Source organism: Leptosomus discolor, chromosome 3 (genome assembly GCF_034619465.1).
Source record: "Leptosomus discolor isolate bLepDis1 chromosome 3, bLepDis1.hap2, whole genome shotgun sequence".
Taxonomy (NCBI): Eukaryota; Metazoa; Chordata; class Aves; order Leptosomiformes; family Leptosomidae; genus Leptosomus; species Leptosomus discolor.
The window spans coordinates 18,616,025-18,631,335 of record NC_141393.1 but is presented as its reverse complement, the minus strand read 5'-3'; the positions used below and the strand labels follow the sequence as shown (position 1 = coordinate 18,631,335).

Sequence of the window (15,311 nt, the reverse complement as noted above, 5' to 3'; positions counted from 1 at the left end):
CACATGGAGTTTATGGCCACTTGTCCATCTTTCTCCCTCAGCAGCAAGCCAGCTGGCACACATTTGAAGACCTGTAGCGCCTGCTCTGCTATAATTATACCAGAGTATCTCTTTCCTTGAGGACAGCACAGCAAATCCTTGCTCTTGCTCTCTCTTGTTGTCTTCTAATATTCAGGGGGAGAAATAAAAGCAATAAAACATAATAATAAAAAATTAGCTTCTAATTCTTACACCTGGTCTATATAAAGAATGCTAAGGCCCTTAGTCTTTACTTATCCGTGCACTACAGAACATTCGCTTTCCAATTAAAGATGCCTGTTTAATAACACCTGATGCATCTTCTCAGGTCTGGTCTGGTGACAGGCAGAAGCTGCAAATGTGCAGGAGTGAAGAATTCATCTGACAGTCCCTGCTGCTGTTGCACACAATTCTGTGTGTCTCAGCTGCCTTGGGGAACTTCAGAGTGACCGGGCCTATATAGCACAGCCAGGAAGCCCTTAGTGTCAGCAAGTTCGTGGCAGTATTTCTATTGTCCCTTGCAAAGGTATGCCCAGGTTTGCACCTGCATGAAATTCAGTAGATTATATCCCCTTGCAGTTCAGATGATTTCTGGGAATATTCGGCTGCCAAGTGTGGCTCTCCATTTCTAAAGCAATGAGTCATGGTGGTGTCATTACTTCAGTGTACAGTCACTGTGCAATAATTCAAATCCCCATTGTCATTATTATTACTTTCAACAAGCAACCTGATATCTTCTGCCAAACTGGGGCAGGTGTGTGAATGTAATCACCGTGCAATTAATCAACCTGTGTTGCCTGTCAGTGTGCAGCTATCCCTGCATCCCAACTGAGTTCAATTTAGCAAAGTGGCTGCAGAATTTAAAAGTAATTTGCAGTAGGAACTCAATTTAAAAAAAAAAAAAGAAAAGCAGGCAGCTCTAGGGCCAGCTTTTCAGCTTCGCATCACACCTAACAAAAATCAGCGCCTGCCTGTATCAGTCAAAGGGTTTTGCAGGACTGTGGGAGAAGGAGCAGAGAGCTGCATATAATTTCTGAAAACTGTGAGCTTAGAAATCATTTGATGTGTGAATTCTGAGTGGGCAAAATAGCAAAGGCCAGCTGCTCACCGCAGTGGCCCTGCAAATCCCTTCCACTGGCAGCACAGCAAGAACCCAGGAGCTGCCTGGGCTCCCTCCTCTCTGTACAGAGCCAGATTAAATTGCTGGATTAAGCACTTCTGCAGCCCAGCATCTGGATCTGTGTGACAGCTGTGCCTAGGAAAGAAGTCAAGCATCGGTGCCATAACTGCGTCAGCTGATATGTCATGGGTCACAGCATTACAGCTGGAAAAGGTCTGTTAGGTCATTCACTCCCATTTCTTAGCCAGCACAGGATTTGACTCAATAAAGTGTTTGCTGCTGCTCTAAACATGGCATTTTAAGAGACTTGGGCAATGGAATCCTCTTCCGCTTCTCTTGGGAACTTATCTATGATCTCAGTTATAACTCACTGCCAGGAAGAATCTAGCCTAACATTCCCGTGTTTTAATATGAACTTACTAATGACTCTTCTTGCCTTTCCTTTTTATCAAAGCATCCCCTTTCACTGAGCTGTCCTTTCCTCCCTCTGTACAAGTGCAATAGCCTGCTTAGTTCCCTCTGGGCTAGCCTGGCTTTTGAAGGGAGGATACCCCACACCATCTCATCCCTGAGGGCCCCCAAAAGGCTAGGTTCTTGTTCTGCCAAAAACCCTCATCCACTGCCCTTAATTATCTGCACTGAAAGACCCCACAGAGTCGAATTGTGAGATGTTTCCATTAAGACAAATATTTGCAGACTCTTCATTTTTTTGTCTTGTACGTCCAAGTTTGGAATGGTTTTCTATTTTTCATCCATTCTCCAAAACTTAGACAATGGGCCGTACATGCAGCCGCATGCTTTGGAAGGTCCGTTCTGCTATTTTTCTTCACCAGTCTGTTGTTCTTGTTGCCAAACCCGTATTGCTGTTGTGAGCAGGGCTCCTTCCAGGCGCCTGTCAGAGGGAGCAGAGGGCTGGGTGCCTCTTCCTGCGTCAAGCCTGGGTTCCCCCATGGGGAACACTGTGCCAGTGTCACTACGTGCCTGGTGCTCACCAGGTCCAAGCTGCTTTGTCTTTATTGATATCCCTCATTTCCCTCCAGGCAATGGGATTTCTGAACATCAGTGCTTTGCTGGCCCTTTTTACCTTACGTAATTAATGGGTAACGAAGTTCAGCATCACTGGAGCTATTGCAATGCATGTCACCTTCTGGTGCGCAGCAGCAGCAGCAAGACGTTATCAGCATTGGCCTCCTTTTGATCTAGGTTTCACACATCATTGGCAAGATCAGATTCATGGCTGTGTGACTAATTTGCAGAGTAGCTTTTGCTAAGTGTTATGGAACATTTCATTATAACTCACTTTTCCTTCAGCTCATTACTTCTTTCCCATTAACAAGTATGAATGTTGCCATCCAACACACATTTTCCTTTCACATGGTTACTAGGCATTTCTTCTGGTTTCTTCTGTAAAGAAAGAAATTGAGAGATGAATCAGGTTAACTTCCAAAAGCTGTCCTCCACTGTTTTACTCTGTATGTTCAGATGATACTGATTAAAATCATACACTGTTGCATCTGAAAGAAATTTCCTCACCTGTGTGACAAGCTGGGCTTTCATCAGAAGTGATGAGAGAGTGTTTCACTTACTTCTATTTGCTTTTTTAAGCACACTTCTCTCATTCTTACTGTCTTGGCTATGATCTCAAAACCAGATTGATTAAAATCAAGATTCTGTAGACTAATACCCTGAATCAGCAATTGGGATTGCAGAGGAAAATGTATTTTCTAAGGAAGCTGTCTCTGTAGGATTGCAAAAGAAAAAAAATACTAAAAATAAAATCTCACTGTGGGTTTGGGGATTTGAAAGGCTATTTTTATAAAAACTTTCAGTATAAGCATGCTGTGTTAGGTTAGGCCTTTGAAGGGACTTTCTTTTAGTAGTTTCTGTCTGACCTTATTTGAAATGTACTACTTTAAGATCTGTACCTTTAAAAATAAAAGGAAAAAGGAAGAGACTTGAAATAAGATGAAATCAAAAGTAAGAGTCCTCCTCTTTCAGCTTTTACATCTAAGCAGCAAGACTGGTGCAGAAAAAGCATATTTTTGTATTTTCTCCTACATTTTCTTTACTTTTAAAGTCAATTAATCAAATTAATAACAAGCCTGTATCCATGAGTCTATAGCCTTATCCAGTAGAGCTCTTATGACCAGACCTTTCAGCACAAGTATTTCCACTGAGTGCAGTGCTAAGCACATGTATAAATACTTTGTTGAATCAGTGCCATAGCTAGAAACCAGCATTTAATACCAGTCTGCCATTAGACTGCAGGGACTAAAAATAAATAGAATTAGTTCTTCGTGTTTCTGATCAGAACTGGAATCTAAAGGAGAGCGTGTCCTAGATCTTTAATGTTCTCAGCAGCATAATTTCAGTATTCTTACATCTTGTACAGCTGAGAGTAAGCTCTGAGACATAAGGTGCGACTGGGCATTGCTAACATGTGGTGTCGCAGGACGGCTCCTCTCTTGTCACTCTGCATCTCCCATGCATCTTTTTGGAGCTTTCAATTACATCTTTAGGACTGGCCAAAATGCCAAGTATGGCGGAAGAAGAAGAGGGAAATCAAGTCTTCCTTTCCTCCCTCCTGAAGGTCCCTCTGGTATTTCTCCACATTTCCTGTGCTCCCTCCCATTCCCCTTCCTCCGCACACGAAAGGGTTTGTGTCCTTTGAGTCTCGTGCTGCAGGACTTGCTGTGTTGTGCTGAGCAACCTAGGGCTGGTTGCAGGGCTGCACCCCGAATTATTCTTCTGCTGCAGATCAGCCTTTGGGAATTAGCAAAGATACCTGTTCTGTAGTGGATACCTTGCTGCTGAATGCGTCCTAACACATCCTCCTCTTCCTCCTGTGCTCTGTGAGTGACATCAGAGGTGGTGGATTTCCCCCCTTCCCAGAGCAGCCACCGGTGGCTCCTTGGGTGCAGGGGTGGAGGAGCATCCACCTCTGCAGCCACCAGCACCAGCGCAGACTTGTCAGTGGAGGCGGGGAGTGCTTGGTGTTATTTTTAAACAGTGAGATGTCTTAGTGTGCTTTTTTGCAGACTACCTAAACTGGGCTCAGGGGGTGGCTGTCAAAATGTGAGAGCAGCTGGTGGTGCCTCTGGCTGCTGCTGGCAGACTTCCTCTGAGAGACTCCAAGAGCAGGGCGAGATCCCATACCAGCGCCCATCACAGCTCCTGCATGACTGCAGAAAGGCCGACAGTGGCACGGCCACAGGGTGAGCTGCAGGCTGCCTGGCCCCTACACACCTCAGACGGACACTGTGGCTCTGTGTGTGCGTACTCCGGCTGCTGGTGAGGTCTGTGGCCCCTTTCCTCTGCTTCATCACTCCCTTTGAAGCCGTGAAACATTTCTATGACCCTTCAGCTGGAGCATGGAGTCCAGGGGACAGGCATGCTCTACCCTCTGCAGTGCTGGCTGCCTCTGTGCATCCCTTACCTCCGTCTCTGGGTACCTGTGCTTAGGCAATGTAGCTAGATGAGCTGAAAACAACAGATCTCAACACAAAGCACCCTGCAAGCCTGTGGTCTGAAACCCAGGAGTGCATCATTAGCAAGAGGCCGTAGTCCTTAGGATGGGGCGTATCTGTCTGTCGAGCCCTATGCACCCAGTTTGCCTCTGTCAAAGCAAGGTGTCTGTGGTCTAATGCCCCTTGAGGAACTCTCCTGGTAAGTGCCTCTGTGCGTGCCTTTGAGTTTTCATTTACAGTCCTTACCGCACCCAAGTTTTCCATTTGCAGTTCTGCTTACGAAGGACTCCCTTGCTATGTTTCAGCCCAATCAGAGATACCAGCAAAGAGGGAAAGGAGACACATCTCTGTCAGGCCACTGCCCTACCAAACTGCCTCCCACTTCCAGGGATCAGCATCCTTGATAAACTCATCAAGACCTGTCCCGTCTGGCTGCAGCTGAACATGAACCAGGAAAGGGCTGGGGCGATACTTGGCAAAGAAACAGCAGGGGTAAGTCCAAAGTGGTTTTGCTTGACAGCCATGTTTCCTGTCCTTGGTGGAGCTGGCTAGGAGAGCAGAACTTTTTTTTTTATGTGGAAGCAAAAATATTTAGCAGATTATGCTCTCTGTTTCCATTACCTTTTGATGCTTACGCCACTCACAACAGTGCAAGATAAATATAATGGTTTTGAATGTAATCTTCTCTCTGGTTTTATTTACTTAGCATGTATATTCATGGAGATGCCTTCTCATTCACCACCATACCATAGGTATGTTTGCTATCCTAATTTGGAGCAATAAGGAAAAAAATCCCTGAAGAAAAGGCCCTTAAATACTGAGAGCTGCTGCAACTCATTTTTATTGCAACAATTGGCCATTCCCCACCTCTGAGCAGCTTTGGGGATAAATCTTGCCCCTGTACCTCCTGCTTACGCCGTCCTCAACATGGTCTTCAGCTGCAGCTCAAAGCAGGCAGGAGAAAAGCTGATGTATCAGAGGTGTCCCATGGCAAGGGCAGGCTCTGCTGCCCACTCTGAGCCTACCTGAAGCCGAATCAACACTGCACCTTTCCCACCACCGGTGAAAATGGAAGATATTGCTTTGCATACTGGTCCTGACCTGGGCAGTAGGGTTAGGTACAGCTCAGATAACCCACATTCCTCTCAACTGAACAGCCATGGTCCAATTTTAGCCTTTGGAGCCATGGCAACCAGTCATGCTGATCAGGAAAACAGAAGTGATTAATTCCCAGGTTTCACTTCTCTCGTTGCTTAAATTTAATTTCAGATAAAGCATTTGACTGATGCAATGTGAGATAGTGCCATCTGAGATCCAAGGTCGCAGGAGTCTCTCAAGGTGGGTTAGAGGGACCATGCTGTCACGTGGTAGGACCTGGGCGGTAGGACCTGGGGAAGGAAGAGCCTCTATGGCTTTTTCCTACCTGCAGATACTTTCTGTGATACAGAAGGTAGTGGCTGCCCTGCACTAGAAATAGGCCTGTTTGAGGCATGTACCTCTTTGCAATGCGTTCATTTGGATTTTCTCTGCACTGCTGGTGGACCTGAGCCTGCGGTGCTCAATTTCTTATGAATGGCAGAGGCCAAGATGACAGCACTGTGCGAGGCTGAGAAGCTGCCTCAAGGCTGTGTGTTTAGCATGGGTGCTCCAGAGTGACAGGAGATGCCCTTAATACTGAGACTTATGCAGAGAAAGGTACTGGCTTCTAGACAAGCTTTTTTATAATTCCTCTGTCCAAGAAAATATTTTCTTGATAGATTTCCACTGCATTATAGTTGATCAATCATTTTATCCACTCACACTTCTTCTTTCTAATATTGTATCCAGACTCCAGAATTAGCCCAATTTTTTTACTTCAGTTCTTATAAAAATACCTTCATTCTCTCCTGCCAAAACCTGCTATCAAAGAACAGATAAAGGTGAAGATTACTTTGTCTTTGTGTCTGCAGCTTCAAGGAACAAGCTAAAAATATCTTTGACAATGAGCTTTAATTAGAAACAACTCTTAGGTGCTCACGCAATACAAAGAATGAAATATTTTTCTTTTTTCTTTTCTTTTCTTCTCTTTTTTTCTTTTTCCTTTGTCGTCTGTCTCCTTTCTTCTTTTTTTTTTTTTTCATTTCTATTTTCTTTTTTCTTTCCTCTTCTTTCTCCTTTCCTCCTTTACTGCTAAGGCTGGCCCTCAGGAATCCCAGACCCTGGGGTTATGGGAGGAAGTCTGGAGAAAGGAAGACTTTCCCTTGGTCAAGGAGGATTGAGTTAGGGATCTTTTAGGCAAACTAGACACCCAAACATCTATGGGCCCCAATGGGATGCACCTGAAAGTGCTGAGGGAGCTGGCAGATGCTCTTGCTAGGCCACTCTCCATCATCTTTGAAAGGTCATGGAAGACAGGAGAGGTGCCTGAGGACTGGAGGAAAGCCAGTGTCACTCCAATCTTCAAAAGGGGCAAGAAGGAAGATCTGGGAAACTACAGGCCAGTCAGCCTCACCTCCATTCCTGGAAAGGTGATGGGACAGCTCATTCTGGCTGTTATCTCTAAGCATGTGGAGGAAAAGAAGGTTATCAGTAGGCAGCATGGATTCACCAAGGGGAAATCATGCCTGACCAACGTGATAGTGTTCTATGATGGCATGACTGCCTGGGTGGATGAGGGGAGAGCAGTGGATGTGGTCTACTTCAACTTCAGCAAGGCTTTTGACACTGTCTCCCATCACATCCTCATAGGTCAGCTTAGGAAGTGTGGGACAGATGAGTAGACAGTGAGGTGGGTTGAGAACTGTCTGAAGGACAGAGCTCAGAGGGTTGTGATAAATGGTGCTGAGTCCAGTTGGAAGCCTGTGGCTTGCAGTGCTCCCCACAGGTCCAGTCTTGTTCAACATATTCATCAATGACCTGGATGAAGGGACAGAGTGAACCCTCAGCAAGGTTGCTGATGACACAAAACTAGGAGGAGTAGCTGATACACCAGAGGGCTGTGCTGCCATTCAGTGAGACCTGGACAGGCTGGAGAGTTGGGCTGAGAGTAACCTAATGAGGTTCAATAAGGGCAAGTGGAGGGTCCTGCACTTGGGGAGGAATAACCCCATGCACCGGTACAGGCTGGAGGTTGACCTGCTGGAGAGCAGCTCTGCAGAAAAGGACCTGGGAGTTGTGGTGGACAACAAGTTAACCATGAGCCAGCAATGTGCCCTTGTGGCTAAGAAGGCCAATGGTATCCTGGGGTGCATTAAAAACAGTGTGGCCAGCAGGTCGAGGGAGGTTCTCCTCCCCCTCTACTCTGCCCTGGGGAGGCGTCATCTGGAGTACTGTGTCTAGTTCTGGGCTGCCCAGTTCAAGGGAGACACAGAACTACTGGACAGAGTCCAGCGGAGGGCTACTAAGATGATGAGGGGACTGGAGCATCTCCCCCTATGAGGAAAGGCTGAGAGACCTGGGGCTTTTTAGCCTGGAGGAGAGAAGACTGAGAGAGGACCTTATCAATGCTCATAAATATCTAAAGGGTGGGTGTCAAGAGGATGGGGCCAGGCTCTTTTCAGTGGTGCCCAGTGACAGGACAAGGGGAAACGGGCACAAGCTGGAGCACAGGAAGTTCCACCTCAACATGAGGAAAAACTTCTTTACATTGAGGGTGGCAGAGCACTGGAACAGGCTGCCCAGGGAGGTTGTGAAGTCTCCTTCCCTGGAGATATTCAAAACCCGCCTGGATGCAGTCCTGTGTGACCTGCTGTAGGTGAACCTGCTCTGGCAGGGGGTTGGACTAGATGATCTCCAGAGGTTCCTTCCAACACCTACCATTCTGTGATTATTTTTTTTTAATTTCACTGGTCCCATTGGTGGGAACCAATGGCTACAGTGGTTCCACTGGTTCCAACTAAAGACTCAGGGCCCTCTCATCAATGTGTATGAACACCTGATAGGAGGGAGTACAGAAGATTGAGCTAGACCATCCTCAGATGTATCTAGCAAAAGGATGAGGCGCAGTGGGCATAAATTCAGGAGATTTTGTTTAAACATTAAGAAAAGCTTTTTTACTGTCAGGATGACGGAACTTTGGAACAGGTTGCCCAAAAGGCTGTAGAGCATCCATCCTTGGAGATAATAAAAAACGCAACAAGACACAGTCCTGAGTGACTTGCTGTAGTCCGTCAGCTTTGAGCATGGGGGTTAGACTAGATGATCTCCAGAGTTCCTTCCAACCACATCTGCTCTGTGATTTCAGGACCAGTCAATACACTTGAAGTCAGTGCTGCCATCCAGAGGGATCTTAGAGGAGCTGGGGGACAGGGCTGGTAGGAACCTTCAGAAATTCAACAACGGCAAAGGCGAAGTGCTGCCCCTGGGAAGGCAGACCCCCGGCAGCAATCCGGGCTGGCAGTGCCTGGCTGGGCAGCTCTGTGGGAAGGCCTCTGTGGGTGTGGTGGGCAGCAAGAAGAGCACAGACCTACTGAGGAGAAGCTGTGGGACCAGGGTTTGTTCAACCAGGAGTAGAGACAGCTTCAGAGGGACTGCATAGCCATTCCCCGGTTCCTACAGGGAGGTCATGGAGAAGATGGAGACAGGCTCTGCTCTCATGGTGGGAGGGCAAGAGGTGACAGGCGTACATTGAAACTAGAGGGGTTCAGACTGGGTACAGGGAAACACGTCCCTCTGAGGGCACTGAGTGGTGGGACAAGTTGTCTGGAGAGGTTGTGCAGTCTCCATCCTTGGAGGTTCTCCAGACCTGTCTGGACAAAGCCCTGAGCAACTTCGTCTGGCATCATGGTTTCACACAGGGGGTTGGACAAGAGCCCTCCTGGGGTCCCTGCCAGCCTGAGTGATCTTCTGATCCCATGAAAAAACTCTGCCATGAGACACTGTGGCCACCAGAGCCTTTGGCCTTATATTCCACTCATGGACACTTGAATCCTTCTCCTCTCATGTCAAGCGACCCCCTTGCTTTAGACCCTAACTGGGACATTCTAGGATGAATTGTCTGTGGTTTAGGGCACTTATGTGAGGAGCATCATTTGATAAATTGTGAGTGCAGCTTTATACACTTCAGTTAGTGAAACAGTTTGCCTTAGGCTTAAGTGGGTCATCACTGACAAATAGAAGTTTTGCTGGTTCCTTCACAGGTCTGAATTTCACCCAGATGAAATGTCCCTTTATTCACTATTTTTGTCATGTAAAGTTCAACCAAGTGGAACGAAACTAAAATAAGATCATTTAAAAGTGGATTGTACTGATAAAAAACTTCATTGCCAATGACCTAAATTAAAGTTCAGAAGCTCACATAATGTAGCTAAGCTCTTGATTCCATTCTTCCATTTCAGATATTCTTGGTGAGGAAAGAGGGTACCGTGAACAACATGGTCCTTGCAGTCCGCCTGCCAGTGCAGAATGAGGCTCCTGGTGTGCTGGAGTACAACATCAAAGAAGAAAAATCAAGTGAGTTCTTTACATTTTTTGGTCTTGCTCTGATTATTGTACTGAATCCTCTTGTGATCGCCAGTATTTATGTAATCTCGCCTGCAATGAGCAGATTCCTCTTGTGAGAAGCAACAGATCTTGTTTTTATGGTGTAGTTCAGTTAATATTTCCTGCAGCTGCTTTACCTCAGCTCCCCTGTGGTTCTGCACCTTGTGTTATAATTTACAGACTCACAACAGGAAAATAAAGCACCCCCAGATGAGCAGGCCAGTGCTTTGATCAAGCCAGAGGAGCTGCCTCTCACCAGGTAGAAGTCCTGAGCAAAGTGCAAGGCACTGACAGACTAAGCCTTGCTAACTCACTGACTCTGTCTCTACTTCTGCCACTGAATTTGGGGCCCACCAGGCATCTGACATCTGCTACATTCCCAGTTCACAGTCAGCCACATCTGATGCAGCCCTCGGTGTAAATGGATCTGTAAGGCATATGATTTCCACTTTCCAAGAGATATTTGTAAACACGGGAATCATAGGATAGTCACAGAAACAAGCACTTGAATGAGTTCATCAAAATAACTTCACACTATTTATTTATACAAACGCATCCAAACCCTCTGTCACTGAGTTCTACCTCAAAGCCAGCTCCCCAGGGCGTATGTTTTACTCTCTGCTAAAACGCTTGTGTTTCCACTGACCAATGTTGCGGCTTATTTCTTCCCCCTTGACAGCTGCTCAAGTGAATATTTTCCTTCTCATATGTTTCTTTGCATACCTCTGCATCGTAAACAGACTTTAAAGCCAGAGGGACAAGTGAATCTCTTAATCTGCTCTAATCTCAAGCACAGACCACAGGCTGTTGCAACATTTCTTCTGCACAGCGCGCAGCCTGGCTGCTGCATCCCCCCCAGGAAAGCTTTCTCTCTCATCTGCGTGCACCTTGGAGCACACATTTGCAGAGATGCTGCACAGGTTCAGTGCTGCTGCATGAGGGCAGGAATAGCAAACCTTTTGCCACAACTTCAGGTGTCCAGATTAAGAATTCAAGGGCAAGGGTTAGCTACAGGGTGGGGAAACTTTTTTCTTTATTTAGCTATTTGAGGTTGACCTACGGCTTAGGTTTTGCGTGGTGGGGAATTGGTTTTTCATGATTCAAGTTTTCCTTTGGATAAAAGTTAAAAAATTGAATCCTGCCATTCAAAAAATGTCACTTATAGAAATGTTACTTCTTGTGTCCTGTGCCATAAAATCTGATTTCTTTGAGGCAAAGTAAAATGTAGTACAAAAATTTCACTGTAAGCCAGCCTAGCTAGAAAGACTTTTCTGCCATGTTTTTCAAACTTACTCACTTGCTATTTCTAATTTATCACTGACTTAACACAAAGGATGTGTTCAGAGACACAGCTTTCTGGTAGGAACAAGAATTAAATCAGTTTCCACCACTTTCCTACACGTTGCAAAGTAAGTGGAGGAAGGTAACTAAAAACTAGCTCTCGTTCAAAAAGCAGGAGAACTGCCATCACATGTGCAGTAATCCCTGCGGCTGTGAGGCTGTGAGGCTGGTGCATTAATAATTCACATTATTTTTAGCTTGAGTTCTGTCAGTGTTGAGCTGTAGAAAGCCTCTCAATTCTCCATCCTGCACCATTTTGACAGGAACACACTGGGCACAGAAACAGTCATGTTTTTGCTTCCTTTCTCATTTAGAGTAAGTAGCCTGGATTTTGAGTTCAGAAGAAATCGAATTAACTCCCGTTAGTAAAGCCAAAGCACTATATCTGCCACAAGGGGAGATGGTAAATCTTCTGGGTCTCAGAGTAACCTAATAAGCTTTGATTTATCGCCTTTGCATTATTCCAACTGCTTTCTAAACTTTCTTAGGAAATAAAATTATATGTTGTCCGAGAGCTTTAAAAGAATTAAGGCTAGAATCTGAGTTTCCTTGCTAAGTACCCTGGTACACCTGCCCTTCACTCTTTCCTGGTATTCTGTATATATCAGAGTAAGAGACCTCGGAGTGCCCCCAGAGATGTTCTCCCGCAGCGGAACGCAAATCTGTTGAAAGTTCATCGTTACACCCTCCTGAGAGGGTGTACAGCACACCAGCTGCATAGCCTGAGGACCACTATAGACTGGCAGGGTTTTTAAAGGCATCTAGGCTTTAACTTCAGAAAATCCCTCTTCAGTTCTTCTGTGCTTGCCAAAAGGAGGCTTCAGCTTGCCACTGAACATCGCAAACAGGGAGGCGGATCCTCCTGATAGCTACCTGCTCTTTGAGTCTGCATGAAATGGAGTAGAGCTGGTCCCCTTCAAAAGGAGCAGCTGTAATTCCCCTGCCATTCAAGAATCCCCCTTCCCAGCTGTACTGGGGACAAGCAGCTCTGGTTTTGTTGGCCTGTTCCTAGTATTTCCTTTCTGAGTTGACACATAAGCAACGATCTGTGTAATGTATCCCACAAAGAGCTGTTTGTCCCTTTCTGAGAGCTGATGACTCCTAAAGGGTTTGAAGAAGTGGGAACAAGTTCTCCTCCCTTTCACCTCGGTTCAGCTCGTTAGACTCCACAGACCTGATGCATTCAGATGTAAACTGAAAGCTGAATTTGCCTTGACATATATAGTTCAGATTTTACAGAGATCCTCCCTTCCAGTTAAAATTCAAGTTGCAACCCATTCCAGCTTAGTATTTTGTAGGACCTTGCCAGCTGCTTCTTGTCCTTCTCCTGAGGACTCAGTGCAATCTCAGCTTCACAAAGAAGGATGTGTATTCTTAGAGGTGACACGATGGCTCTGTGCCATCTCTACAGTGATGTCCGTCTCTTACTTTTACCATATGCAGCTTTAAACAGCAAGTTTTGCTGCTCAGCTGTTCGTAAAAATCCATTCTTATCCTTTCCTACTTCTCAGATAGTATCTGAAAGGGTTTTCCTCAGTATCATAATGACGGTATGGAGGTGCTGCCCAGCCCCTTAGGTCCATATATAGATGGCCATTCAATGAACTACAAAAAAAAAGGAAGTTTCCTACTATTGCACTGACAAATAACGGTGGATCATTTTTTTTCTCTTTCTTTTCACCATGTCAGATCTGCTTTGTTGACATTTGATGAAATATTTAGGGAAGTATAGTTTTCTGAGGGGAACACCGGGTTTAACTGTGATTTTCTTTTAAAAGGAAATCCCCTGAAGAACCCACTAGGTAAGAGGGTCAAGAAATGAAACCTATTTCCATTTTTTTCGTGGGGAAGTTTCACCTGTTCTGTGAAGTAGCCCTTAGAATCGTGAAATAGGAGAATGAAGAGACTGGTTTTATTATTTTTTTTTTCTGGTTCTTCATCTTTGGTCACAATTCCTCCAGGGACAGGAAGCCTAAAGCCTGGTCGCAGCAGCAGGTATGGTGGAAACTCAATAGCAGATACTACATGGTTCATGAGAAAGTTGGGAAATCCATCAACTTTTGAAGCCTTGGATCTCTGTAGTTTCGCTTCTCGGCCTGAAGGATCCCTTACTTCTTACTCAGAACAGTGGAAATCTCCCAGAGAGAAGGCTTGTTACAAGATTTCTTCCATTTAGAGATGCAGTGCTGGGAGATACCTGTCAAGCTCTGCTAAAATCTCAACTACTTCATGCACTTTCAGTTCTGAGACTTATCCCCTACTTCAGCTTCATCCCAAAATGGAGCCCTAGCCTCACGTACCTCAAGAACCAAGCACCATTTCCTCAACTGACTCCTACCCTTGGCTTTTCTCAGCAAACTGGTTGTAACCTCAGGTCCCTGTTCTTCTTCCCCTTTATGTCTATACAGCCAGAAACCATTCCACTGACATCAGTGTTACTGCCGCAGCATTAAAAATAAATGAATCAGATGATTAAAGTAAATGTGCACGTTTGAAATAACATATACTGAGAGCTTGAAAGAAGCATCTGAATATGATAGACCACTTGGTGCAGGTGGTGACAGTACCTTTTACTTTCACAAAGAGTTATGAAGACACATGCCACAGGGGTAAAGTCCTTTAATAGGATGCTCTAGCACCATATACTGAGGGTAACGCTTCCCTTTTTTCTGGGAAATCGTGTGAATTATAGCTGAAAATAAACTGATATCACGAAACATGAGTTGACCATATACTTCTCAGGAGTCTTGCACATATGCTTTGGTGCAGAATGTGTAGTACTGTTTTCCAAACTCTTGTGTCCTAAAAAAAGAGGACATGATTCCATTCCAAATATGCAAAATGACACTAAACAGGAGAAGAATCTGCAATTGAACAGAATAAATAAGAATGTATTATTCATATTATTAGAAATTTTTATAGAAATAACTATGGAATTGATTTGCCATGTCAGTACTGAACTCCTCAGGCTCATGCCCTAAGGTGTGTGAGGCTGGCCTGATCTTGCCATATATGCTCGCTCTTGCAATGGTCCTGGCTCCTGCCTCCCCCATGGCTACAGCTGGCTTTGCTCACTTGGAGGTTTATTTTCCTGAGACTGTTCACATGAGCCCATGGTGGAGTTGCTGTCCTTGTTCCTTATTTAAACCGTACCAGCGTGGGACAATCTGCCACCAGGCGTAGTTAGCTGTCCAGAAGCATCTTTCCCAATGTGCTGGGCCAAGGCCGAGTTGAGCCCCCAAAATCAATGACTGCACAGCTGAAGGAGAGGTTTGTAGTGAAGCCTTATCTGTAGTGCGGTTATTTCATTTATTGCAGGAAAATTCCAAGATTTAAATTAAAACTGCCTGCTCTGACCCTTCCGGCTTCTCTGAGACAAACACTGAATGAGCTGGAGCGTAACAGAGGTCTTGAAATAACTGTAACACAATCAAATAGGAAAGCCAAAAAAAATTACCTCCAAGTAATACAAAAATGTCCAGATCACGATTAATACCACCTTTGGAAGATGAGACACAGTGCCATTGGACACGGTAGATTGTGCTCAATTTCTGGTTTATGGACAGCAGCTGTGCTTCAGGTTATATGGTATGGGCTTGTGGTAAGGACCCACAATATACCTTGACAGAAAAGACAGAGGCAATTACTGCACTCAAAAGCAGTTTAAGAGCAATCACTGAGTATTGCTGCAAAGTTGCAAGTCAGGTAGGTTATTGATAAAGAAATCCAGTGTCCTGCCCTGGTCACCTTATTTGGCCTTTCTTAACGTTAGTCTCATCTCAGGAAGTGCAGGCTGGAGCCTCACGTGAAATGCTTGAGACAGCAGGGATTTAGGAGAAGACCACAACTCTAGTAAAAATCATGGCAGCAGTTTACTTGCCTGGTTAATTCTCTAACTGTTTTTA

The 15,311-nt window shown here is 45.2% G+C and overlaps 1 protein-coding gene across 1 annotated transcript in view; it reads left to right on the top strand.

Moving 5' to 3' along the window:
- Nucleotides 1-5,034: 5,034 nt before the first annotated feature.
- Nucleotides 5,035-15,311, top strand: part of RIN3 (Ras and Rab interactor 3) — a 49,778-nt gene continuing 39,501 nt past the window's right edge. The window contains exons 1-2 of the mRNA XM_086463598.1: nt 5,035-5,097; nt 9,921-10,035. Of these exons, the coding sequence (XP_086319724.1) occupies nt 5,050-5,097; nt 9,921-10,035 (163 nt within the window). The 5' untranslated portion in view covers nt 5,035-5,049. The remainder of the gene's footprint in view (nt 5,098-9,920; nt 10,036-15,311) is intronic.